Below are 26,589 nucleotides of genomic sequence, written 5' to 3'. Positions count from 1 at the left end.
CTTGCACAGGGCAGGGACAAGGGGGCTCCAGAGGCTGCCAGGGGCACAGCCCTTGGGACTCCAGCAGAGCTTTTGGGGAATCCTCCCCAGAGAGCTGGGGACAGCAAAGCATCACAACTGCAGGAGCCACAAGCTCAGTGTCCCTGCAAAAGCCTCCTGTGTCCCAGAAGGTGACACCTTGGGCAACAGCTCTTCTGCCATCCTAGCAAGGCAATACCATGGCAAATGCACCCCAGGACCTGTCCCAGCAAGGACCTCCACTCACCCCAACATCCCTGTCCCCCTTGCATGGGCCAGGTGGTGCCCAGGGTGGCACCAAGTGTCAGACAGCTCTCCAATGGCACAGAGTCCTTTGTCCCCTCACCTCTCATGAGTAAGAGAAGAGGTGGGTAACAAACAGCTGAATGAGCAACAGTGTCCCTGTCCCCATGCCAGCTGCCAAAGGTCCCCTCCAGGGCAGAAGGGGAGGTGATCTGCCACAGGACAGCCACACTGAGCCATCCAGGAGCCCCATGGGACACCCCAGGGATGAGGAGGATGGACCCTCCCCAGGCACTTACTGCGGATCTGTTTCTTGATCTCTTTGGAGGGGTCCAGCCAGTTCTGCAATGAGGAGACAGCAGGTCAGGGGGGTCCCAACCTTGGATGGGGGGCTGCAGAGGGACCCCCCCATGCTCACCTTCTGGCTGTCTGAATCGCAGAAGGTGAGGCCAAAGTAGTCCTTCTCCAGGAGGTTGAGGTGCTCGCACACCAAGTCAAAGAGCACCTGGCCTCGGGCGTGTTTCTGTCAGAGACATGGACAGGCTGATGTCAGCTGGTCCCTTGGGCTCCTGGGCACCCTTCAGGTGACCATCAGAACATCTTCTCACCCAGTGTGGGCTTCAGCACATCCCAGCCTTGCAGCCCCAGGATCACCTGTGTGCCCCTAAGGTGGTGCCAAAGGGTGTCCCAGGGGTGCAGAGATGGGGCACCACTGTGGGGACACCCAGGTCCCAGGGCTGCAGGGTGGCAGTGGTGGCTGGATCCCCAAGCACAGCATAACGAGAGCCACCAGGAGCCAGGACCATGTGGAGTGATGGAAAGCACCCTTGGTGCAGCCACTGCCAGGTGTGTGTCCCCTCTGTCCCATCCTGCAGCCACTGCCAGGTGCCTGAACTGCCAGGCAGAGCTGTATCCCCAGCCATTAAGCTTCTGACTTAGACACTCTTTTCTCTTATGAGTAGCTGCCAAATTTGGTTTCACTGGGCTGATATCCCCTGCAAGGGTCTTTCTTTCCAGACTTTTAACTAATTTTGAAATTTCAACTTCAATGGCTATTTCTGTGTGTGTTTTTCTCTAGGATAGAGGTACTACAAAGCTGTTGTAGGAAGAGTCCTGTCCTTCAGGACCCTCTGGACTGGGCAGGGTCCCAGCAGTGTCCCCTCCTTGGTGCCAGCACAGGCCCCCAAGTCTGGGACTCACCTCCACCTCGCACTCATATTCAGACGCATCGAGCAGGGTCACCCTGCACAGGGCACTCTTCACTTTCTTGGTGGTTTTCTGGGGTGACTTCTGGGTCTTGCTGGGAGTTGTTTTGTCAGAGAGCCCGTCGGTCTCGCTGTAGTCCTTGTCCTCCATGTCTGTGCCCTGGAGCAGGGACACACAGAGAGTTACCTTACCTGGCAGCCCTGCCGAGGGACACAGGGGCAGAGGGGGAAGGCTCTGCACAGCAGAGAGGGGCAGCTGCTGATGGACAGTGCCCAGCCAAGGCCAGTTCCACCCACCCACAGTGCCAGCACAGCCCAGCTGCCTGGAAAACGGACACCGGGGGTCAGTTCAGCACCCCAGCCTCCCTGCCCAACCACCAGGGCAGCACTCAGCTCCCCACAGCCCCACAGCCAACAGCGGCTGCGGCCGGGCCCAGGGAGCTCAGTGGGGACACGGCACCCCTGCCCACAGCCACGGCGGGCCGGCAGGGCCCTTCCCAGCCCTGGCACACCACCGGCCTCACCATCACCCGTGCCCGGGCTGCCGGTGCTGCCTGCAGGAGCCGCGCGGGCAGCGGGGGCAGCGGCACAGCCCGGCCGGGCCCGCCTCAGGGGCTGCTCTGGGGCTGCCCCCGAGCGCCGGGCCCGCCTCGCGGCACCACGGCCGGCAGCGAGCGGCGGCACGGCCCCTCCCGTGCTGCTCTGCCCGTCCCCTCCCGCGTTCCCCGGCCGACAGCCACTCACCGGCTCCATGTTTCGGGTGTCCGGCTGTGCCCCGAGCTTCTCATTGGGGTCGGTGTCGCGGCCGGCGGGGCTGGGCGCGGCCGTGGGGCCCTGGGCGGCCGCCTCCAGCTGCTGCTGCGGAGCGTCCTCCTGCGCGTTCCTCACCTCAGAGCCCGGGCCTGTCTCCGTTGTCATGACCGCCGGTCACCGCGCTGCCACCGGCACCGGAGAGAGACAGCAGGTGTCACCCGGGGCCGGCTGGGATGCCCTGGCTGCTCGGGGGAGGCTGGGACAGCCTTGGGATGTGCCCATCTCTGCCTCACACGGATCCGCTGCCACATCCCAATCCCTGTCCATGCACAGATCCACTGCCAGAGCCCTGTCCATGCACAGATCCACTGCCAGATCCCAGATCCCTGTCCCTGCACAGATCCACTGCCAGATCCCAGATCCCTGTCTTTGCACAGATCCACTGCCAGATCCCAGATCCCTGTCCCTGCACAGATCCACTGCCAGATCCCAGATCCCTGTCCTTGCACAGATCCACTGCCAGATCCCAGATGCCTGTCCCTGCACAGATCCACTGCCAGATCCCAGATCCCTGTCTATGCCAAGAGCTGGCTTTGCAAAGGCAGCAGCACAGGACACCGGGATTTCATACTCTGAGCTGGAGGACAAGAGCAGCAGTGGGGAGGGACGTCAGTGACAGGAACCCACCATGGCCAGGGATGCACCTGGTTGTGCAGAGCTGCTCTGACCCCCTGCTCCCACACCCCTGCACCGGCTGGATCCTTCCCTCACTGTTTTCTAGGAGTGGGAGGAACAGGCAGGCTGTGAGTCAGGGAGGGCTGCAGTGACACAGGAAATGGCAGACACGGACAGTGTACAGCGCTCACATCCGGGCTGGTTGCTCTGCTCCCCTCCGGCCACCCCAGCAGCAGCAGCAGCACGCTGGGTTCCCACGGCCAGCCTGGGACCCTGTGGATTCCTGCCTCCAGCCCCAGCTGCCTGAAAAACAAACCCAGGGCCAGGAACGGGGAGGGGAAGGCACTTTCCTTGCCGGGATGCTCAGCAGTGTGTTTTTGGAACCTTTATGGTTTTGATACGTTTTATGCCAACAGAGCATGGGCTAGCAAGGTGTCCTGGGAGGGTCCACACTCCACAGGTCATGGAGCACCCTTTGGACCATCACCCACTCTCCACTCAGGCTGCTCAGGCCCTGCCAGCTCCCCACCAGGCCGTGTCCAGCTGTGCAGCACCTGCTGGGATCATCCCCGAGTCCAAGGGCTGTGGCTGCACAAGGTGGCTCACTTGGAGCATCTGTGACCCTGTGGTCACATCACCCATCCTGCCCACAGAGTAGCCATGCCAGCAGCCCTGAGTAATGCCTGCAGATCCTGTTCCAATTCCAATCCCTGCTGTGGCAGGGACACCTTCCACTATCCCAGGGTGCTCCAAGCCCTGCCCAGCCTGGCCTGGGACACCTCCAGGGATCCAGGGGCAGCCCCAGCTGCTCTGGGCACCCTGTGCCAGGGCCTGCCCACTCTCACAGGGAAAAACTTCTCCCCAGTATCCCATCTGACCCTGCCTGCTGGCAGTGGGAGCCATTCCCTGTGTCCTGTCACTCAGTCCCACGTCCCCAGTCCCTCTCCAGCTCTCCTGGAGCCCCTTTAGGCACTGGGAGGGGCTCCAAGGTCTCCCTGAAGCCTCCTCTCCTCCAGGTGAGCACCCCCAGCTCTCCCAGCCTGTCCCAGAGCAGAGGGCTCCAGCCCTTGGAGCATCTTTGTGGCCTCTCCTGGACTCAGTGCAGCAGCTCCACATCCTTCTGGTGCTGGGTCCCCAGGGCTGGGGCAGCTCTGCAGGGGGGGTCTCACCTGGGTGGGCAGAGGGGCAGAATCCCCCCCGACCTCTGCCCACGCTGTGGGGTCAGCCCAGGGCAGGGTTGGTTCCTGGGCTGCCAGTGCCCATGGCCGGGTCACATCCAGTTGGTCACCTGCAGCACCCCCAAGTCCTTGTCCCAGGGCTGCTCCCCACGCAGCCATTCCCAGCCTGTGCTGTGCTGGGGCTGCCCCAGGTGCAGGACCTGCCCTTGGCCTGGCTGAGCTCCATGAGGTTCACGTGAGCTCCCCCAGCCTGCCCAGGACCCTCTGGCTGCCCCATCCCTGGCAGATCTGGATCCACTGCACAGCTCAGGCTCTGCTCAGTGTCACTGAGACTCACAAAGAAACCCATCCCACACCACAGCTCCTGTCCCACTGCTGCCCTTCAGGTGTCCTCAGCCGTGGGAAGATGTGAAACCTTCCCAGGAAAATGACTAAAACTGGCTCTGGGGGTGGAGGGAACGGAGAGGAGGTGATGGAGAAGACAGGGAGTCAAGCCTACGCCTTCCGCCGGATCCGCAGCCAGGAGATCCCGGGAACGCTCCCCTCCCGTGCCTGGCTGCTCACCAAGGGGCCTCAGCTCACAGCCAGGGCCCAGCATGTCACCCCTTGTGCCACAGCCACGTTCTCCTGGCCACGACAGGCCAGACAACCCACCCTGAGCAGCATCAGCTCCTCCTGACAGACTCCACTGCTCAGCCAAGGCCACCAGGAGCTTCCAGAGGTCACTGCTGGTTTGTTTTTTCCACAGAGGAAACAGAGCTGCTTTTTTCCACTGCAAATTCAAGCAGTTGCTCACTCTAAGCCCTGGTCCCTGTGTGGATCATTCCCAAGCACTTCTGCTTGGATCTCAGTGTGTGAATTTTTAATCAACGTGAAATCTCTAAAATGACAACGCATCACTTTGGGCCAAAAACATGCTGAGTTTTTCACTTACATTTCTAAACTTTCTTCCAAACTACTTTTCCCCTGCAGTGATCCCTGAGGAAATGACGGGTTTTTTAAGTGTAGTAAGCTGGGAATTCATCCCATCTTACTTCTGCATCTTAAGCTCCAGTTCCAACCTTCTGATGGTGCGCCAGGAACCTGATCCCAGGGACTGCCTTCCAGCTGAAGGGAGTGAGAGCATGGCACAGCAGTGCCAGGGTTCTGCTAAGGGAGCCTGGCAAACCCCCAGGGACCATGTCCCTGCTCCCAGGGCAGGGAATCCCTCGGTCTCTGGCCTTGCAGCCGTGCTGGGGAGGCTCTGCTCCCTCCACAGGGTCATTGCTGGGGGCCAGGAGCTGTTGGAGGGAGCCAGGGCTGGCAGGGGCAGTGGCTGCAGGCACGGCCCCGCTGCAGCTGAGCCCTGCAGCTGCACAGCCCTGACGGAGGGACCACGCTGGCACTGCCACGCTCCCGGGCACAGCCACAAGGGCTGCATTCAGGAGCTGTTCCTGGCCAGCCCTGGGGCTGAGGGGGAAGGCCAGGGCTCCTCCAGCACTGCCACTCACCCCAGTGCTGCTGCAGGCCAGGGTCAGCACCAAGCCCCTGGGGACAGTGGCACCTGCTGTGGGACGCTGCCACCCTCCACGGCAGCCTGGTCACCCGCACTCACCTGCACCCGGGGCTGTGGGAGAGGGACACCAAGGCCCACATTGGCACCCACATGAGTACCAGCACCATCTGTGCCCAGCTGGGGGTGCTCAGCACCCTGGGGGCACCTGCAGGCCCTGCAGGGACCTGAGCACACTCACAGTGACACCTGTCCCAACCCCCTGTCCCTCTGTTACCCCATGGCCTCCCCTTGGCCCTCAAGAGCTGCAGAGGGAGATGCTGCCCTGGGAGCAGCTCTGTGCTGTGGGCAGGAGCTGTCCCTGATGGGACACAGCACAGCACAGACAGGGAGCAGCAGCCATGGAGCCCTGCCCATCCCACAGCACCTTCTCTGTGCAAACTCAGGTCCTGCTGTCCCAGCACAGACCCCAGAGTGCAGGCCATGGGTTCAGAAAGGACACAGGTCCCAGAGTGCTGCCAAAGGGACAATTCCACTGAAATATCTGCTGTTACAAACCTGTTAAAGAGGTTTACACAACTGCATTGAACTTGATGGAGTAGTAAAGTTATTTCTTTCTAAATACTTCCTACAGCAGGAGCAGGACCCCACTCCTGTGGGCACCAGCCCTCCCAGCACCCAGCCTTGCCCATGGCTGTCCCACTGGAGCAAATCCCGTGCTGAGGCTGTTGGAGGCAGTGGGCACAGACTCCCAGAGCTGCCCTGTGCAGGCAGTGGCCAAAGGGCTCCTCCTGGCACCCACAGGCCCTGATGCCCCATGCCTGGTTTCCAGCAAGGGTGAGCTTTCAGCACAAGCCCAGTTTCCATCAAGGGCTGGCTCGATGCAGCTGCAGCTGGAGCCCAGGGCCGGGGATGCTCCCTCAGGGGACAGGGCTGGGGCCGGATGGAGCCCAGGCTACCGGAACAGGCACATGGGAACGGTGACTGCAAAGGAAGCCTCAGCAGGATCACAGGCAGACCTGCTTGTCATGCCTGGAATCTCCTCCCATCATCTCCCTGCCTGCTCCTCCTCCCCTTGGTGTTTTCCTCCTCCTTCCCCTTCAAGCTGGAGTGTGGATTTCCCAGCTGCTTTGCCCCAGCACTTTCCCAGCATCTCGCAGCTCCAGGCGCTGCAGCGCTGCTCTGGCAGAGCCTTCCCTCCCTGCAGGCTGCTCCCCCTCCGTGCCCAGTCACTGCCGGCTGCAGGGCCACTCTCCAGGGCTCAGCATCCCCCTTTGCTCCCGGGCTGCCCCTAATGCCCCTCACTCCCTGCGGAAGCTCTGCCCATCCACGGGGCTTCACCTCCGGAGCCCCCCGGTCCCAGGGGGGCAGCAGCCCCTGCTGAGCGCCCAAAGGGGCTCCAGCTCGGGTGGGGAGCACAGGGGTGGGTGACAACCCAGTGACCTCCTCTCCCACCCCTCCGAGTGGGGCTGATGGTGGCAGCAAAGCCCCATCACATTGTGGGGTCACACTGGGGACAGATGCTGCCACACAGACACACGGACATGGGGGGCACCCTGCGGGGGTGGCAGTGGCTGCAGGGCACGGGGCAGGGGCCGGGCAGAACCGAGATGCTCCCTGGGGCTGTGGCACCCAGCACCCCGACCGGGCAGGGCTGAGCTGGGCACAGGGGACAGGGGCACAGGCAGTGCCGTGCAGCCATCCTGCAAACCTGAGGGAGCCCGACAGGAGACCTGGGAATCCTCCATAGAAATGGCAAACAAGGAAAGCAGCCCCAAAGCCCCGACAGCACACAGCACCCTGAGCCCCAGTGCCACCCCCAAAGCCCCGACAGCACACAGCACCCTGAGCCCCAGTGCCACCCCCGGGCCCCAGTGCCACCCCTGGGACCTCACCCCCCTGGCACGGGACACACAAATCCCCAAAGAACTCCGCAGTGCAGCCCGAGAGTTCTCCTGTGCTGCTCTGCAGCAGGGCCAGAGGATCATATGAGCTGTTTGTGGTGAAGGGGGGGATCAGAAACACAGGGGGTCCCCTGCTCCTGGAGACTGAACCCTGATCTCCTCACGGGGGACTGGCAGGGGCAGAGATTGCAGTGCCCCGAGCTGTAAAAGTGCCCCGTCATAGAATCCTAGAAGCAAGTTTGGGAAAGACCTCCAAGATCAAGTCCAAGCGCCCCCATGGTCCCCGGGCTCCAGGAGCCGCATCCTCCCCATCCTCCCCAGGCAGCCGCCGCTGGCTGAGCCCGGGCCAGCAGCGGCAGCACAGCGGGGCCGAGCATCGCGCCGTGCCCGGGGGGCCCTACCTGGGTGCCAGCTGCCCATGGCTCCGGCTCGGCTCGGCCCGGCTCGGCTCGGCTCATCCCGCCGGGCGGGCGCTGCGGCCGAGGCAGCGCCTTCTGCAGAGCCGCCTCTTCCCACGCCCCGCGCGGTGACGGATGGAAGGAAGGAAGGATGGAAGGATGGATGGATGTGCGCTGCTGCCGCAGCCGGCACGGGATGGGATGGGAGCGGCGAGCGGGGCTGCCCTCCCGGGCGTGTCCCCGGGTGCCGGTGCCGCCCCCATCGCCCCCGGCCCCGCAAACGCCTGACTCATCCCGGGCCGGGCGCTCCCGCCGGGATCTTCCCTGCGCACGCCCGGCAGGGCAGCAGAGCTCGGCTGCTCATCTCCGTGCCAAGGTAACCTGGCACCGTCCTGCCCTCCCAGCCCTGCCGTGGGGCCCGGGGCAGCGAACCCTGCGCTACCATCCACACCCAGGCTGGGCCGGCGGCTGAACAGAGGCTCCTCTTTCACCGGCCCTGCCCAGGGTGACACCGGCACATCCCTGTCCCCAGGGCACGGTCCCCTGCCCGGGACAGCCCCGCGGAGCAAACACGGCACGGACCCTCTGCAGGGGCTCCTGCAGTCCTGCACTGACCCCGCCGGGCACAGGGACAGCTCCTGCTGGCAGGGGGACAGCCAGAGCACGGGCAGGGACACGGCGGGGTCCGGGGGGCAGGCAGGGGCTGGGGGCCCTCACCAGGTGTGGGCAGGACCCGCCAGCTCGGGCACACGCTGATGGGAGCCCTGGGCATGCTGAGCCAGCAGGAACACACGGGGACAAAGCACAAGTCATGGAGACCCCGTCAGGCTCTGGCTGTGGGGTACAGGCACTCACTGTGTGGGTGACCACGCTGGATGCAGAAGGAGAACCCCAGAGTGCCCAGCTGCTCACCAGCACCAGCTCCCCAAGTGGTACCCGTGGGTTGGGATGCTCATGGACTGTTCCCCCAGTCAAGAACATCAGCCCTGGGGGAAGCAGATGGGCAGGGAGGGGGTCCCAGCCCCCACAGCCCTCCCTGAGGCTGGGCACCTTCACAGGGACTCCTGAGCCACTGAACTGGGACAGCCCAGGGGTCCCATTGTGAAACACAGCAGCCTGCAGCCAGGGAGAGCCAGGAATCCCACAGCTCCCAGCAAACTCACACTCCAGAATCCTTCCCTGGTCTGCACTCTAACCCAAACCTCAGCAGTGCAATCCCCACAATTCAGGCAGGCCTGCAGTGGGGCCTGCAGCTCCCCCAGAGCCTGCAGCCCCCCTGGGAGCCCCCACCGTGCCAAGGCAGCCTCAGCACCCCCGATGGCACTACCAGCCCTGAACCTCCCCTTCCCAACCCTCCAGGAGGCTGCAGCCACTGGGGCTTGGGGCTGGGGGTGACCAGTTCTTGGCTGCTCAGCACTGCTCAGGGCTGGGGTCACCCACAGCTGAACAGAGTCTCTGCAGGCTCCATCAGGTATCCTGGGGAAAACAAGGACAGGAGGGACCTTCCCTCCATCCCTGGCAGGAAGCAATGATGGACCAAGAGAAAGGGACCCACAGCATCCACTACCCACTAACTGCAGAGGGGCCTGTGGAAACTCCTCTGGGAAAGGGTGGTCTGGCACTGGCACAGGCCGCCCAGGGCAGTGGTGGAGTCACCATCCCTGGAGGAATTTAAAGGACATTCAGATTTGGGGACATGCCTGAGTGGTGGCCTTGGCAGTGCAGGGATGAGGGTTGGACCTGACACATGGAATTCCTTTCCAGCCTCAGTGGTTCCTGACTGGTGAGACCCCCAAGGTGCCTCCTGGGGGAAGGAGCAGTTTGGGGGCCCCAGAATGCCCCCCAAGCTCCAGAATGCCCCCCAAGCAAGCACTGTGCTGAGCTCCTGCACAGGCAGTGCTGCTGGAGAGTCCTCCCTTGCCCCTCTGACCCCATGGCACCTTTTCCTCACATCCCTGTGATCCCACATGGCACAGCAGGGCATTGCTGCATCCCCCACTGCCACCTGGAGCATGATTTGGTGCCTCAGACAGAAGCAGAGCCAGCACCCTCAGACCACAGTGGGACACAGCTCAAGGCTGAGCTGGGCTTTGGTTTCAGTTCAGAGGCCCAGAAGTCCTTAGATCCCAGCAGAGAATGCTGTGGGGGCGGAGGGCAATGGTGCCAGCCCTGCCCCTCACCCTGGCAGAGCTGCCATCCATCCTTTGGAGGCATTTGGGAAGCTGGGGGAAGGCAGAGCTGCTGATAGAGCCTCTGACTTCAAGCACCAACATGTTCCTCATTAATTGGGTAGCAAGAAAGCTGGGGTGGAGGGAGGAGAGGGATGGCCAAGCTGTGCTGGAAAGGCTGAAAAATCAACTGAAAAACCTGCCCTGAACCAGCCCTGGGCATATCCCTCCTTGGACAAGCCCTCAGGGAAGGAGGGAAGTGTGGGGGCACTGCTGGCAGGGGCTGCCCCACTGCCCTGCACCCCAGCAGAGCAGGGCTGGTGCAGCCCAGGCCCCCCCCTCCCTGGCCCTGGGGGGGATTAGGGTTAGAGTTAGGGTTAGCCCCCCATGCTGGGGGAAAGGACTGTCCTCCCTGTGTCCCCTCCCTGAGCTCACCCAGTCCTGACAGGAAACTGAGGCACGTGGGGCTCAGTCACAGCAAGGCACCCCCTGCCCCTCACCCAGCTGGGGGTGGGCATTTGGGAGCAGCCTGATCCCATACCCAGCTGGGGATGGCATTTGGGAGCAGCCTGATCCCATACCCAGCTGGGGATGGCATTTGGGAGCAGCCTCCTGCCATACCCAGCTGGGGATGGGCATTTGGGAGCAGCCTGATCCCGTACCCAGCTGCCATCTCAGGCCCCATCAGTCTTTGAGGGCTTAAATCCAGGTGAGGGCTCCTCATTCCCTGTAACCTCCAGCCAGCAGAGGCACCCTCAGGCACCCAGTCCCAGCCAGCCACAGGCAGACACTGTCCCCACACTGTCCCCACACTGTCCCCACACGTGTCCTGCTGCCCTCCAGCAGGATCAGGAGGGGAAAGGAGGGTTAAAAGGAGAAGGGAGGGTTTGGGAGGCCAGGAGTTCTGGCATGGCACAGCTGGCCCACACCCCCAGCAGTCTTTTCCCCAAACACCCCCCTTGGACCCTCATCCCTGTCAATGCCTGCTCAGCTCTCCCCTCAGCAACTCCCTGGAAGGGCTGCTCTTTGAGTATTTGTGGGGTTCAGCACAGTTCCCCATTGTTGGGATGCCTGATTCCCACTTTCTGAACACCTGCAGCCACCAGGGCAGGCTTCCCTCGGGTTCCTCCCCTCTGCCCCTCTCCCAGCCAGGTGTGTCACACAGAGGGACCCTGTGGCTGCCCAGCCCCATTGACAGACTGGCACAGGACCAGGACCCTGGAAAACTCCAGAGTGTCCCCAAATTGGACTAAATAACACAAATATGTTCAACACAGGCCCCCTGTGCATGGCAGGATTCACCTCACTGAGGAACAGGGACAGGGACACTGACTCTGGGATGCAGCAGAACAGGAGCAGCAGGGAGCAGCCTGTCCTTGGGCAGCACCCACAGCTCCAAGGAGAATCTGTAGGGCAGATGAGGAACCTCTGCTGTGCAGGGAACCATCCCCTGGTGCCTTGGCACAGGGAGCCCAGGAGCTGCAGGAAGGACACAGCCCCTCTGGGGGAAGAAAGAGGATTTTCAGCTTTTGCCAAGGCAAGGGCAGCTCAGAGGCCTCAGGGGTGCCCAGGCCTCACAGGCAATTATCAAAGATAAGAGAGAAATGTTTTTAAGGGAAGGGATGCCAGAGGCATCAGAGTGGGGAGAAGGGAGAGCGAGTGAGCTTGGGGCTGCAGCGGGGTGGGAAGCAGCACAAGGGCTCCTTCAGCAGCTCTGACCCTCCTTGCAGGGGACACCCTGGGACAGAGGGACACAGAGGGGACACAGGTGCAGAGGAGGAGGCACCTCAGTGCTGCCCTGCAGAGAACCCCCCAGTGCTGCCCACACCGGGCTCCTGTCACCTCCCCCTGCCCCAGAGGCAGGACATGCCCCAGGTCCTGTGGGACAGGGGGGTCCCACTGCTCCAGGGAGCCTCCAGGGCCTCCCACACAGCCAGGCTCACTGAAACCCATCCCTGTGCTCCCCAGTTTGTCTTGGACAGTCCCCATGAGCCCCTGGGTTTCACTGAAGCAAAGCTCCCAGGAGCTGAGACAGGACCAGCATCCATGACCTGGCTCACAGCAGCCCTGGCAGAGATGGATGGCAGGAGGTCCAGCCTGGAACAACCTTTCTCACCTGGCTTTGCCTCTATTCTGCTAAGGAAACATTTCCCCAGTCTCACTCCTGTACAAAGGCACAGCAGCAGCATTTGTGTCCCCACAAAGCTGAGGAGAATCTGAGTGCCAGACAGCACACACAGCCAGGCTGAGAACCCCTCAGTGACTTGCAAAATGCAACCAAAACAGCAAAGCTCCCCAGCAGCTGTGCTGGACCCAGACCCTGGCAGATCCCTGTTTGGGGCAGAATCCCCTTCCCCAGCAGCTCCTTGTGCAGGGTAATCCTCGGGGGCACACAGGAGAGGTGCCCAGCCCTGCCCACCCTCCATGGAGGGGACAGGGAGGGCCAGGCCATGCCACCAAGCCTGGAGGAGCAGAGTGGAGCTGCCCCATGCCCACCTCCATGAGCCCCAAATGCTCCCAGCCCCCCACCATCCCCAGGAGTGGGACCCCTCAGGCCTGGTGCTGCTGCAGGTGGGAAGTGCCCACACCCCATGGCTTCACTGCCATCCCTCCTCCATAACACCCTCTAACACCCTCCTGGCTGTGTCTGAGCAGTGCCCAGCCCTGCCCAGCTGCTGTCTCTGTCTGTTTGCAGGGCAGGGTGTATTTATAATGGGGGGTTTATCTCCATGAATGCAGTCCCACCACCACACTGTGACCCCTCCTGCACAAACCCCAAAGCACCAAAGTGCCCAGAGCCCCCACCCTGACCCTGAGGGTTTGAAACTCTGAGTCCTGCAGCACACGTGTGGCTTAGCTGGCTTCCAGCTGCTGCAGGGAAACTGGAACTTGGAAATTTCCATCCTCTGAAGCATCTCACAGATACACAAAAGGACTAAAAGGGTGTCAAAGGAGATTGAACAAGAGCCAGGAATAGCAACCAAGGAAGGACCATGGCCAGACATCCCCCTTGAGCCGGCTCACAGCAGCCCTGGCAGAGATGGATGGCAGGAGGTCCAGCCTGGAACAACCTTTCTCACCTGGCTTTGCCTCTATTCTGCTAAGGAAACATTTCCCCAGTCTCACTTCTGTACAAAGGCACAACAACAGCATTTGTGTCCCCACAAAGCTGAGGAGAACCCTTTGGTATCCAAGCACTCAGATACCACAAACAGTCAGGCTGAGAACCCCTCAGTGACTTGCAAAATGCAACCAAACCCCCACCACAACCAGGATTCAGCTTGGCACAGGGCACCTGCTCTGCAGAATCCTGCAGAAGGAAGGCAGAGGCTGGGAGCACCAGCCTGGCCATGCACTGGGGGTGCACAACAGCCTCTGAGCCCACTGTGAGCTGCAGCACTGAGCTGGGCCAAGCCTGAGAGGATTGAACCTGTGGGCAGTTCCTGTGGCTCCAGGTGAGGGCATCTGAGCCCAGAAAGGACATGGAAAGATGCCCAAGTAAGATTTCTGAAGTGCTTGGGTTGGTTCAGAACAGCTGAATGGATTTCAGCCTGGAGAAAAGAAGGTTCTGGGCAGAGCATGGAGCCCTTTGCAGTGCCTGAAGGGGTCCAGGAGAGCTGGAGAGGGATGGGGACAAGGGGTGGAGTGAGAGGACAAGAGGGACTGGCTTCCCACTGTCACAGACATATTTTTTGAAAATCCTTTTGCTCAGAGTTTTTCTCCTGAGAAGCTGAGAGGCCTCAGAAACCAAATGTAAACAATGGTTATCTGCTGCTGTAGAATGCAACAGGTGCATCTTTGATTGGCCTCATGTGGTTGTTTCTAATTAATGGCCAGTCACAGTCCAGCTGTCTCAGATTCTCTGGTCAATCACAAGATTTCATTATTATTCCATTCCTTTCTATTCCTTGCTAGCCTACTGATGAAATAATTCCTTGTATTCTTTAGTGAAGCTTTATTATATAATTTTCTTTTAATAAAATATATATCATAAAATAATAAATCAGCCTTCTGATACATGGAGTCAAGATTCTCATCTCTTCTCTCACCCTGGGACCCCTGTGAACACCACCACATCCCACTGCCAGAGGGCAGGGTCAGATGGGGTACTGGGAAGAAATTCCTGCCTGGAGGGTGGTGAGGCCCTGGCACAGGGTGCCCAGAGCAGCTGGGGCTGCCCCTGGATCCCTGGCAGTGCCCAAGGCCAGGCTGGATGGGGTTTGGAGCAGCCTGGGACGGTGGGAGGTGTCCCTGCCATGGCAGGGTGTGGAACAGGATGGGCTTTGAGGTCCCTCCAACCCAAACCAGTCTGGGATTTCCAGCTGTGCCAGATGTGCTGGAGCTCCCTTGGCAGGCAGAGCACATCTCCCAGCTCAGAGCTGCTGTATCTCAGGCAGGCTCAGGAACCGCTGCTGAGATGAGGGAGGGAAAACATCTCCGGCGGCTCCTCCCGCTGCAGCAGGGGGGCTGGCCCGAGCTGAATCGCCAGAGCTGACTCACCCAGGGCAGGACAGGGCTCACAGCCTCTCCTGGGGCTCACAGCCTGCCCTGGGGCTCTCTGCAGCCTGCCCTGGGCTCTGCAGCCTCTCCTGGGCCCCTGCAGCCCCACACAGTGACCCCAGAGCTGCTTTAATCCAGCCAGCTCACCACAGGGAGCACCTCCATCCATCATCCATCCATCCACCCATCCATCCATCATCCATCCATCATCTATCCATGTATCCATCCATCCATCCATCCATCCTCCCTCCATCCATCCATCCATCCATCCGTCCATCCATCCATCCATCCATCCATCCATCCATCCATCCATCCCAGTGAGCTCTGAGCACTCTGTGCTGGAGAGGACAGTGGGACAAGGCTCCTTGTCCAGGGTCTCAGGGCTGGAGCCCTCTGCTCTGGGACAGGCTGGCAGAGCTGGGGGTGCTCACCTGGACAGGAGAAGGCTCCAGGGAGAGCTCAGAGCCCTGCCAGGGCCTAAGGGCACTGGAAATAAAGAGAGAGAGACTTTTTACATGGAGAGGGAATGACAGGACAAGAGGGAACCATTGCAAACTAAACCAAGAGAGATTTAGATCAGATGTTGGGAAGAAATCCTTCCCTGGCAGGGTGGGCAGGCCCTGGCACAGGTTGCCCACAGCAGCTGGGGCTGCCCGTGGATCCCTGGCAGTGCCCAAGGCCAGGCTGGGCAGGGTGGGACAAGATGAACTTTAGGGTCCCTTCCAACCCAAACCACTCTGGGATTCCATAACTCCTCTCCTGCACCACCACCTGCACCAGGGCTTTATCCTCCTCAGCTTTGAGAGTTGTTCTCCATCTCAGCAAATCTCCCTCCCTTGCAGAGATAGACATTTAGCCATTTTGTACCTTGTTAGTGAAATACTACAGAGCCCATGCCTTGTAAGTCTGTGATACAGGTAAGAAATAATAAACACCTGAGTCTGAACACAAAATACCATCCTGAGTGCTTCAGTCCTGACCTTGACAGAGGCAAAAGCAGGCACTCCCCCTCCAGGGAGGAGCCTGCTGCCCCCAGCCCTTGGCCAGGAGCCTTGGGAAGGAGGTCAGAGAGGAGAGCACTTTGTTCCCTGCCCAGCAGGGTGGGACTGAGCTCAAAAACATCACACTGGGAACATGAAGGGCAGCAGGAAAGGCAGCAATTGAGCATTCCCTCTTCACCTCAGCCTGTGACGGGTTTCACAGCAGCCCAGGTGAGCTCTGTCACCTTGTCCTGCCAGCCTGACCTCAGCTGTCCCACCCCATGGCAGCACTGCACCAGGAAGCAGCAGCTCCTCATCTCCAGGGCTGTGCCCAGTTCTGGGCCCCTCACAAGAGAGACCTTGAGGGGCTGGAGCGTGTCCAGAGAAGGGCACAGAGCTGGGAAGGGGCTCAGCCTGGAGAAGAGGAGCTCAGGGGGCCCTTGTGGCTCTGCACAGCTCCTGACAGGAGAGGACAGCCGGTGGGGTCAGGCTCTGCTCCCAGGGAACAGGGACAGGAGCAGAGGGAACGGCCTCAAGTAGCACCAGCAGAGTTTTAAATTGGATATTTGGGAAAATCTCTTCACTGAAAGGGTTGCCAGGCATTGGAAGGGCTACCCAGGCAGTAGTAGAGTGCCCACCCCTAAAGGTGGTCAGGAAATGACTGGGTGTGGCACTCAGTTTAGCTGACAAGGTGATGATCAGTCACAGGCTGGAGTCAATAACCTGGGAGTTCTTTTCCACCCTGAATGGTTGTGCAGCTCAGGAAGGGAAGAGCTGAGAGGTCTGAACCTGCTGGGGGAGGAAATCACCGTGGGCTGGCCACAGGAGGCTGCTCCCATGGAAACCACTGGGACACTGAGACACGTCCTCTCCTGTCCTGGGGCACCAAGGACAGGTCCAGCCAGAGCCTGCCCGACCCGGGGGGCAGCGAGGGCCCCTCCAGGGTGGGTGTACCAGTCCCTTGCTGGGGACAGGGGACAGGCTTTGGGGAGGGCAGAAAAGGGAGGGCAGGAAGGGCCCCTCCAGGGTGGCTGGTTGGTCCCTTGCTGGGGACAGGGGACAGGCTTTGTGGGGGCACGAAGGGCCCCTCCAGGCTGGGTGGTTGGTCCCTTGCTGGGGACAGGCCCTGCAGGGCTCTGCTGGCCATTTCAGCCCCTTTGCCCAGGCAGGTGGTGCTGTCCTGTGACAGTGCTCACAGGGGTCTTAGGATGAGGGAAGGGATGTAGATCTGACTCTGTATTTCAGAAGGCTTGATTTATTATTTTATGATATATATTACATTAAAACTGTACTAAAAGAATAGAAGAAAAGGTTTCGCCTCAGAAGGCTGGCTAAGCTAAGAATAGAAAGCAAAAGAATGAATAACAAAGGTTTGTGGCTCAGACAGAGAGTCTGAGCCAGCTGACTGTGATTTGCCATTAATTATACACATCTAAGATGGGCCAATCACAGATGCGCCTGTTGCATTCCACAGCAGCAGATAACCATTGTTTACATTTCGTTCCTGAGACCTCTGAGCTTCTCAGGAGGAGAAAATCCTAAGGAAAGGTGTCACAGACATCTTTTCATTAAAATCCTTTCGTTAGGATTTTTCCTGCTGAAGCTGAGAAGTTTCAGCAACAAAATGTAACCAATGGTTATCTGCTGCTGTGGAATGCAACAGGTGGATCCGTGATTGGTCTCGGGTGGATGTTTGGATTTACTGACCACTCACGGCAGAGCTGGGTCTCACTCTCTGCTGGGACACAGCCCTTTGTTATTCATTCCTTTTCTATTCTTAGCTTAGCTAGCCTTCTGAGAACTTTTCCTTCTATTTCTTTTTAGTATAGTTGTAATGTAATATATATCATAAAATAATAAATCAAGCCTTCTGACCATGGAATCAACATTCTCACCCCTCTCTTCATCCTGCAACCCTTGCGACCACTGTAACAGAAAGGATTTTCATGAGAAGATGTGTGTGACACTGTCCTGGCCAGGCAGGCTGGGGCTGTGGAGCTGCTGTGCCCACCCCTCTGAGCTGAGCTGAGCTGAGCTGCCCAGGGATGCTGAGCCAGGGCCAGGCTGAGGCACCAGGAGCAGCCAGAGCAGAGCAGACAGCAGCTCGTCATCACAGAGTGTGACAGCCAGGCTGGAGTTGCCAAGGGAAGAACTGGGTCAAGTGGGGAAAAGCAGGAGAGCAGAGGCACAGGGGTGGGATGATCTCATGGGAACACACAGTGACCCTGCGGGACACCTCCACAAGCTTTGGGATCCACCACCCAAAAGGAGCCTGGGTTTGGGGCTCTCCCAGCTCCCTGCTCCCCTGCAGCCAGCCCAGCCCTCCCTGACACGTGTTGAGTGTGTGTTTGGGCAATTATGGATTTACATGATGTCAGCAGCTGCCAGGAGCCCAGACATCTGCTCGCTCATCATGCCCCAGCCAGGCAGCACAGACATCTGACCCTGCTGACAGGCACCAAAGGCCTCCCTCACACCCTCCCCTGGCACCAGGGCCTGCAGGGCACGGGCAGTGCCCTCCTGCCCCGGGGCCAGCCCCTGAGCTGGGGTTAATGGAGCAGCCTGAGCTTATGGCACAAAAGGACATGCTGGAAGTGGAGATCAGCATCCCTGCGGCTCCAGAGCTGGTGCCACATGTCAAAAATGAATCATGAGAAACTTAAGAGGGGGAAAGAAGCCACCAAACTGACAGGGAGCCATCCCCCGAGCCAGGCTGGGGCCAGGCAGCCATGGCAGCTCACCCTGACAGCTGTCAGAGGCAGAGCAGCCAGGGCAGAGCCCATCCGAGACACCAACCCTCCTGCAGCCTGCTCTGGCACCAGGAACAAGCAGGGCAGGGGAGCACAGCTCTGCTGCATCCTGGGGGACAGGGCTGGGGCTCCTCCTCTGGGCCCGGCAGGACGCAAAGGCAGCACCCCCTGCTCCCTCACACAGCCTGGTCCCTCTGCCAGCCCTGGGGCACTCCCAGCAAGGTCCCACTCCCACCCTGCTGGGTGACACCTCCCAGCTGAGCAAACAACTCAGGAATGAGTTGCTGTGTCCCCTCAGAAGCCAAGAAACTCCTTCCACAGGCTCATTAACAGGCAAATGAAGATGTCCCAGCTGGAGGGGGACAGCCCTGAGCCAGCCCCTGTGAGCACCCAGTGCCTCCCCGGATGGAAGCACAGCCCAGACTCCACAGAGCAGGGAGAGGGAAGAGCCAGCAGCCCCCACAGCCCCCAGTGTCCCCTGGATCCTCCCCTGCTCCCAGCAGAGCAGGATGGGACCAGCAGCACCCCCACAGCCATCACTGAGCCCTGGTGTCACCCTCGGGGTGGGGCACGTCCTGCTGCTCACAGCTCTGGGGACATTCCTGCTTTCCTTGGCACCACGGGCCCCTCCCATCCCACCAAGCCCCACAGATGCCCTCAGCCATGCCAGGGCCCGGCTGCCCCTGCCCAGCAGCTCCACAGTGCCACAGCAGTGGGGGTGACACGGGGGTGCTGCTATTGCACAGCTCCCCAGTTCCCTCATCCCTCCCTGGGACACCCACCCAGCAGCACAAGCTGAAGTTTTTCTCTCTCAGCAGTGATGAGAAACCATCCTCTGCCCCCTGAGAGCCATCCCTGCTGCCCAGCAGTGCCCTCCCTGCCTGGGGACAGCTGTCACACAGCACAGCACAGCCCTGCAGCTCCCAGGGACCCCAAAGCTCAGCCCAGAGCACCCCAGGAATGGGCACTTGGGAGCAGGGGGTGCATCAAGGACAGATCCACAGCAACCCCAGCCCAGTGTCTGATCCCTGCCCCAGGGAGGGGCTCTGGCAGCCCCCTGGGGCTTCAGGCTGCCCAGCCTGTCCCTTCCATCACTGCAGGCAGCCCCACAAAGGCAGGGATGTGCCTCTTCCAGGGAAACTCTGACCTTTCAAAAGGCAAGGCTTGCACAGTCAGCAGAGGGGGGAACACACCAGGAGTGGAGAGAGGGGAAATTCATGATCTGGTGGCACAGCTGGGGCTTCCAGCTCCTCCAGCAAAGTCCAGCAAGGGGCACTGGCTGGGCAGGACAAGGCTGGGGATAAAGCAGGTGCTCCACACTGAGCACACAACACCCACCAGTGCCATGGCACACGATGCACCAGCCCTGGGGAGGCACTGAAGGGCTGAAGCCACCCCCAGAACACCCTCCCCATCCTCCAGGCAGACAAGGAAGGCTCCTTCCACCTGCAGGATGTCACCTGAGCCAAACACCCTCCCAGTGCCCTACCAGCACCCAGCCTTGGCAAGGGCACACAGGAACAGGAGCCATGGGCACAGAGGAACAGGAGCCATGGGCACACAGAGGAACAGGAGCCATGGGCACACAGGAACAGGAGCCATGGGCACACAGGAACAGGAGCCAAGGGCACACAGGAACAGGAACCATGGGCACAGAGGAACAGGAGCCATGGGCACACAGGAACAGGAGCCATGGGCACACAGGAACAGGAGCCATGGGCACAGAGGAACAGGAACCAAGGGCACACAGGAACAGGAGCCATGGGCACACAGAGGAACAGGAGCCATGGGCACACAGGAACAGGAGCCATGGGCACAGAGGAACAGGAGCCATGGGCACACAGGAACAGGAGCCATGGGCACACAGGAACAGGAGCCATGGGCACACAGAGGAACAGGAGCCATGGGCACAGAGGAACAGGAACCAAGGGCACACAGGAACAGGAGCCATGGGCACACAGGAACAGGAGCCATGGGCACACAGAGGAACAGGAGCCATGGGCACACATGAACAGGAGCCATGGGCACACAGAGGAACAGGAGCCATGGGCACACAGGAACAGGAGCCATGGGCACACAGGAACAGGAGCCATGGGCACACAGAGGAACAGGAGCCATGGGCACAGAGGAACAGGAACCAAGGGCACACAGGAACAGGAGCCATGGGCACACAGGAACAGGAGCCATGGGCACACAGAGGAACAGGAGCCATGGGCACACATGAACAGGAGCCATGGGCACACAGAGGAACAGGAGCCAAGGGCACAGCTTGGCCAGGCAGGGCTGGGGGCACCCTGAGGGACCTCCTGTGCCAGCCTGGCTGTTCCTGTCACAAACAGCCACACCCAGGCTCCCTGGCACCCCTGTCCCAGAGGGGAAAGCTGCTCCTGCAGCATCCCAGGGCTGCAGGGAGGCTCAGGGTGCTCCTTGGGGCTCCCCTCTCTGGGCCCTGTTTCCCACAGCCAGGCAGGGCAGTGCTGGGGTGGGAATCCCAAGCAAAAGGGCCAACAGAGATTCAAGATATTTTCCTTCCTCAGGGAAAAAGGAGAGGGCAGAGACACCCTAAATCAGGGTTTGGTGATGCTCTCGTGCCCCAGGATGGGGGTGTGGGCAGCAGGGGCGCCCACTGAGCTGCCTGGGAGGATGTGGGGGTGCCAGAACAGGCAGGGCTTAGGCAGGGATGCAGGCAGGGATGCAGGCAAGGATGCAGGAATCAGGCAGGGATGCAGGGATGCAGGCAGGGATGCAGACAGGGATACAGGAATCAGGCAGGGATGCAGGCAGGGATGCAGGAATCAGGCAGGGATGCAGGGCTCAGGCAGGGATGCAGGAATCAGGCAGAAAGCAGCCCTGGTGCCTGGCAGCCCCCTGCTCATCCCACCAGGATGGCTCCACTGGGATGTGCTGCTCTGCCCTGAGCTGCACCCACAGCTCTGCCCCACCCAAAGGGCTCCAGGAAAGGGAGCAGCACCTCCAGATGGGACCCTCCCAGCCCAGGTGCAGCTGCTGCCCCCAGAAACTGATAAATGCCATGTGGGGAAGGGAAAGGACACATGGAAACACCTTCATCCCATCTGAGCCCAGCTCAAGAGCCAGCCCAGCTGACTGGGATCCCAGAATGGTTTGGCTTGGGAGGGACAATAAAGCCCACCAGTGCCACCCCTGCCATGGGCAGGGACACCTTCCACTGTGCCAGGCTGCTCCAGCCCCAGTGTCCAGCCTGGCCTTGGGCACTGCCAGGGATCCAGGGGCAGCCCCAGCTGCTCTGGGCACCTGTGCCAGGGCCTGCCCACCCTCACAGGGGACAATTCCTCATTCCCAATATCCCATCCAGCCCTGCCCTCTGGCAGTGGGAGCCATTCCCTGTGTCCTGTCCCTCCATCCCTTGTCCCCAGTCCCTCTCCAGCTCTCCTGGAGCCCCTTCAGGCTCTGAGTCCTCTCTGGAGGTTTCTCTTCTCCAGCTGAACACCCTCAGCCAACAGAGGCCAACATCCCTCCAAACACCTCAAAATTCATTTGCATGGAAGAAAATGCTGCAAGATCACAGGAGAAGAGCAGCAGATCTGAAAGTGAAACAGGCAGGAGCTCAAGGAAGAGAATTGCTCTTGCAAATATATTTTTGGGCCCTGCCTGCAGTTTATGCTGCTGGTCATCTCCCTTCTGAGGGAAGACAGATTCCCTGGCTGGAAAGAGGAGCAGGAAAGTGCTGTCTTAACCATGGAAAAGCACAGATGGAAAATGGATCTTTGGGGGCTTCCTTAAACTATCCCCAGCACTGGTGTTTGTAGCAGAGCGCTGACCTCTCACAGGTCAGAGGCAGGGAATAAACCCGAGCTTTCCCTTTGACTTGGCACCTGGAAATCTGTCTGATCACTGAGCTGCAGGAAATCAATGCACCCCCAGCACAGAGAGGCTTCCATGAGCTGCCCACCCTGGCACTGCCCCCTTGTACCCTGGCACTGCCCCTGGGCACTGCAGGAGCCTCAGAGCTGCACTGGGCTGCTCCCTCAGCCCAGCCAGGGCACCCATCCCTGCTGGCACAGGGATGTGCTGGGCACAGCATCCCACACTGGCTCACCCACCAGCAGCATCAATCCCTGAGGTTTTTCAGGCAAGTGGAGGAGAACATCTTAGGTGGGTTATTTTGGGGTTTTTTGAAAAGATATGTTAAGGAGATATTTTCTGCAACAAAATGCCTGTTGCCATAAGGGTTTTAAACCACAAGAAACATCCCCAAAAATCCATTTTTCCATGAGTGCAGGTTCAGCAAGGCTCAGGGGCTGGTCACAGCCCCACCAGGAGCCCAAAGGCTGCTCTGCCAAGGCCTGGGAGGTGCAGCTGGCACTGGTTCCTGCCAGAGCCCGAGGTGCTGACACCTCTGCAAGCACTGCCTGCACCCAGCCCTGACACCACAAACCGCCACTGCCTGGGACTGCTCCCATTTGCTTTGCATCACTCCCAAGGACAAAGCTGAAAATTCCTTTTTTGCCCCTCTGGGCTGCAGCTGGAGCCTGGCTCAGCCCAGTGCAGGCAGCAGTTCCACTGCCAGGCTGGGCCCCCTGTGCCCTGGAGACCGTGGGACCCAGGGGTGGCACCAGCTCTGCCACCCTGGGGAGCTGGCACTGCTCCTGCCCCCTGCTGCATCCAGCCAGCACAGGGAGCTGAGTCACTGAGCAGGGCCAGCCCTGATCAATCCCAGCCACAGCTGCACAGAGCCATCCCTGGGGCTCTGGGATCCATCCCAGCGCACAGAGCCATCCCAGGGGCTCTGGGATCCATCACAGCTGCACAAACCCATCCCAGGGGCTTTGGGATCCATCCCTGGGGCTCTGGGATCAATTCCAGCCCACAGAGCCACCCCAGGGCTCTGGGATCCACCCCAGGGGCTCTGGGATCCATCCCAGCCCACAGAGCCACCCCAGGGCTCTGGGATCCACCCCAGGGGCTCTGGGATCCATCCCAGCCCACAGAACCACCCCAGGGCTCTGGGATCCACCCCAGCTCCTGCAGCACAGCTGCTCCAGCCCCTGTTCCCACCCAGCTCCCCCAAGGCCTCAGCACACCAGGGACCCCCAGGCCAGCCCTGCCAGGCCCAGGGCAGACATTTTCTGCAGAGCCAACATTGCTGCTTCTCCAGCCCTTCCATTTTACCTCCTGGCCAAACCTGAGCACAGCAGCTGGTTGGTTTGTTTTTTTTTTTCCCTTGCTGTTTAATCTCTCCCCAGCTCCCAGAGGATGTTCTCAGCTACCTTTGATGTGTCTCAAATTCTACCCCCAGGCAGGTGACAAGCATTCAGGGAACTTGGACAATTAAATGACAAGAGAAGGAAGGGCTGCAGGAGAAGCTTAAAAACACAATAATAAATAAATAAAGGGGAAACAAAAAGCAAACCTGAGCAAAGGCTCCCCACCACACCCAAGGGCAGAGCCCGAGGGAGGCAGAGCCAGAGAGAATCACCAGAACCTGCTCTGAGAGGAGGGTCCCGACCCTGGGAGCAGGGACCCCACTGCCACAGCTGCTCTGGGCCCACCACAGCAAATCCCAGCACAGCAATTCGTGTCCTGAGGTCCTGGGCCATGCACCAGCCTGGGCAGAGGCTGGCACAGCCCCTGCCCTCCCAGCTAAACTGGGAAAGCTTCAGGCAGGACCAGGAGCACACAGCCAGAGGGGCTCCAGCTCAGCCAGGTCCAGCCCAGCCTGAGCCCCCTGTCCCAGCCTGAGCCTGGGCTGGACAGCACCCTGTGCTTCTGCCCACCAGCCCCTGGTCACCTCCTGGGGACCTGAAGGGGATCTGGGACCCTTCTAAAAGAGAAGAGAAGCCTGGGCTTTCTAAGACTTGGGGCTGCCCATCTTGGTCAGCAGGGAACGAGATAAGTGCTGGCAAGGCCACCTGCCCCCCAGACAGCATCCCCCTGCTTGGGCTGGCACAGGGGACACACCTGGGCCCTGCTCCATGCCAGGAGCACCCACAGTCACCTGCCCTCCCAGCCTGCCCTGAGCCCAGGGCACCACCCAGGGCAGCCACAGCCACCAGGGAGGGGACTCAGAGCACCAGGGCCCCACATGGCCCAGCACTGTGTGCCCTGCAGCAGCCCCAGGGACTGGCACTGGGGCTGGTGGCAGCACAAGGGTGACAATGCAGGCAGGGACTGTCACTGGCCCTGGTGGCAGCACAGGGTGACACAATCTCCACATCCTCCACATCCCCAGCTCTGTCTCCCCGGCAACCCGGGCACCTTCTCGCTGGCAGCTGAGCAGCCCTGTGCACAAAGCCCAGCTGAATCCAGAGCAGGATTGGGGCAGCCTCTCCTTCCCTCACCCTCCCAAACACATCCAGCCCCAGTTTCCACCCCAAGCCCATCACGAAGCACCAGCTCACAGTGAGGAATGGGTGTGCAGCCCCACCTGCCCCCTCACCAGGGGCTGTGCTTCCAACCTGGGATTTTGGCTGCAGGAAGGTGGGGCTGGGGCAGGTGCAGTGACAGCCCTGTCCCTTCACTGGCTGCCTTCAATGGCAGCACGCACATGGGAGCTGGGCAGGTGACACAGTGGCCACGAGCCCCAGCCTCCCACAGCACCCAGCAAGCCCAGTGACAGTCCCTGACAGCTCCTCCACAGCGCAGAGCTCCCTGCACTGCCCACCAAGTGTCCTGCATGCTGCACAGGGGGGGAACAATAAAGGAAAGAACAGCAAGGGCTGTGGGAAATGGGCTGGAGGTGCTGTTGAAGATGATGCCCCAGAGCACACCCACACTGGGGCAGGTGCTCTCCTGAACTCAGCCCAGCCTCTGTTGATCCCCTGGGAGCCAGTTCTGCACATCCCTGCCCACATTGGGCCTGCTGAGATGCTGCCCACAGCTCCACATCACCTGGGCCCTGCTGTGCCAGAAAAGCTGTAGAAACAACAATCCCAGGTGGCAAATCCTCCTCGGCAGGGATGTGAGAGCAGACAGCTCCTTCCCTGCAGCCAGCCCCACAGGGACCCCAGTGCAGCAGGGCTGAGGCCAGCCCAGCTCAGCCCAGCCCAGCCCATCCAGCCCATCCAGCCCAGCTCAGCTCAGCCCAGCCCATCCAGCTCAGCCCATCCAGCCCAGCCCGGCCCGGCCCGGCCCAGCCCAGCCCAGCCCAGCCCATCCAGCTCAGCCCATCCAGCCCGGCCCGGCCCAGCCCAGCCCATCCCAGCTCAGCCCAGCCCAGCCCAGCCCAGCCCATCCAGCCCAGCCCATCCAGCCCGGCCCAGCCCAGCCCAGCTCAGTCCATCCATCCAGCCCATCCCAGCCCAGCCCAGCCCAGCTCAGTCCATCCATCCAGCCCATCCCGGCCCAGCCCATCCCAGCCCAGCCCAGCCCATCCCGGCCCAGCCCAGCCGAGCCCAGCCCAGCCCATCCCAGCTCAGCCCATCCAGCCCAGCCCAGCCCGGCCCAGCTCAGCTCAGCTCAGCCCAGCCCAGCCCATCCAGCCCAGCCCAGCCCATCCAGCCCATCCAGCCCATCCCAGCTCAGCCCGGCCCAGCCCAGCCCAGCCCATCCAGCCCAGCCCGGCCCGGCCCAGCCCAGCCCAGCCCAGCTCAGCCCATCCAGCCCAGTCCAGCCCAGCCCGGCCCGGCCCAGTCCTGCCCAGCCCATCCAGCCCAGCCCCAACCCCTGCCCAGGGGGGTGGGGAGGGTGGGACCAGAGCTCCCCATCCCCGGCGAGGCCTTGGCTGAGTACGGGGCCGCTGCCTGCTCCCAGAGGAGGGGGCTCACACAGGGGTGGGCACCCCAGGCTGCCCTGCCATGGCCCAGCTCTGAGTGCTGGGATGTGAGAGGTGAAGCTCAGCCAAGGCAAGCAGGGATCTGGCCCTCAGCCAGCCTTTCCCAAGAGTTTGGGGAGCTGGCAGCTCCCCCAGCCTCCAGGGCCCACATTGCCACACACCGCAAACCTGTTTGCTCAGCTGGGGTGGCACAGAGCAGGGCTCGCTGACCAAGGCTTGTCTTGCAGCCAGGATGGGCCCCAAATCAAGAGGAAAGTGCAGGAGCAGCCCTGGGGCAGGGCAGGGCTCTGCCCTGGTGCCCAGGGGGGGCACTGCCAGCTCCCAGTGCCTGTGCCAGCCCTGCCAGGGCCCTGCTGCAGCACGGGGTGCAAGGCAGGAGCACAGAGCAGCCTCACCCCCAGCTGCTCCATAAAACACCCAATAGCTCCTCTCAGGCCAGAGGGATCTGCGCAGTGCCCTGGGCCAACTCCTCTCACAGGGACCTGATCCTGCCCAGGGTGTTCAGGGGGCACTGGGCAGCTGCTCCCTGCTCACCTGAGCTCTGCAGGCACTAAAACCTGTGAGCAGGGCCG

The 26,589-nt window shown here is 60.9% G+C and overlaps 1 protein-coding gene across 11 annotated transcripts in view; it reads right to left on the bottom strand.

Moving 5' to 3' along the window:
* Positions 1-26,589, bottom strand: part of EPB41L1 (erythrocyte membrane protein band 4.1 like 1) — a 63,695-nt gene that overhangs the window by 25,413 nt on the left and 11,693 nt on the right. For 10 of the 11 annotated variants that reach the window (XM_054274850.1, XM_054274852.1, XM_054274854.1 and 7 more), the window contains exons 3-6: positions 2,211-2,401; positions 1,462-1,626; positions 680-784; positions 561-603 (exon numbers count right to left, since the gene is read on the bottom strand). In XM_054274850.1, the coding sequence (XP_054130825.1) occupies positions 561-603; positions 680-784; positions 1,462-1,626; positions 2,211-2,384 (487 nt within the window). In that variant the 5' untranslated portion in view covers positions 2,385-2,401. Of the gene's footprint in view, positions 1-560; positions 604-679; positions 785-1,461; positions 1,627-2,210; positions 2,402-7,869; positions 7,953-26,589 lie in introns of those variants that run through there. The other variant, XM_054274851.1, reaches the window with a different exon arrangement.

The sequence above is a fragment of the Melozone crissalis genome, unplaced genomic scaffold (assembly GCF_028551555.1).
Source record: "Melozone crissalis strain CALT ecotype California unplaced genomic scaffold, PUWL_Pcris_2 ptg000017l_1, whole genome shotgun sequence".
In the NCBI taxonomy this organism is placed as follows: Eukaryota; Metazoa; Chordata; class Aves; order Passeriformes; family Passerellidae; genus Melozone; species Melozone crissalis.
This window is presented reverse-complemented; position numbering and strand designations above follow the sequence as displayed.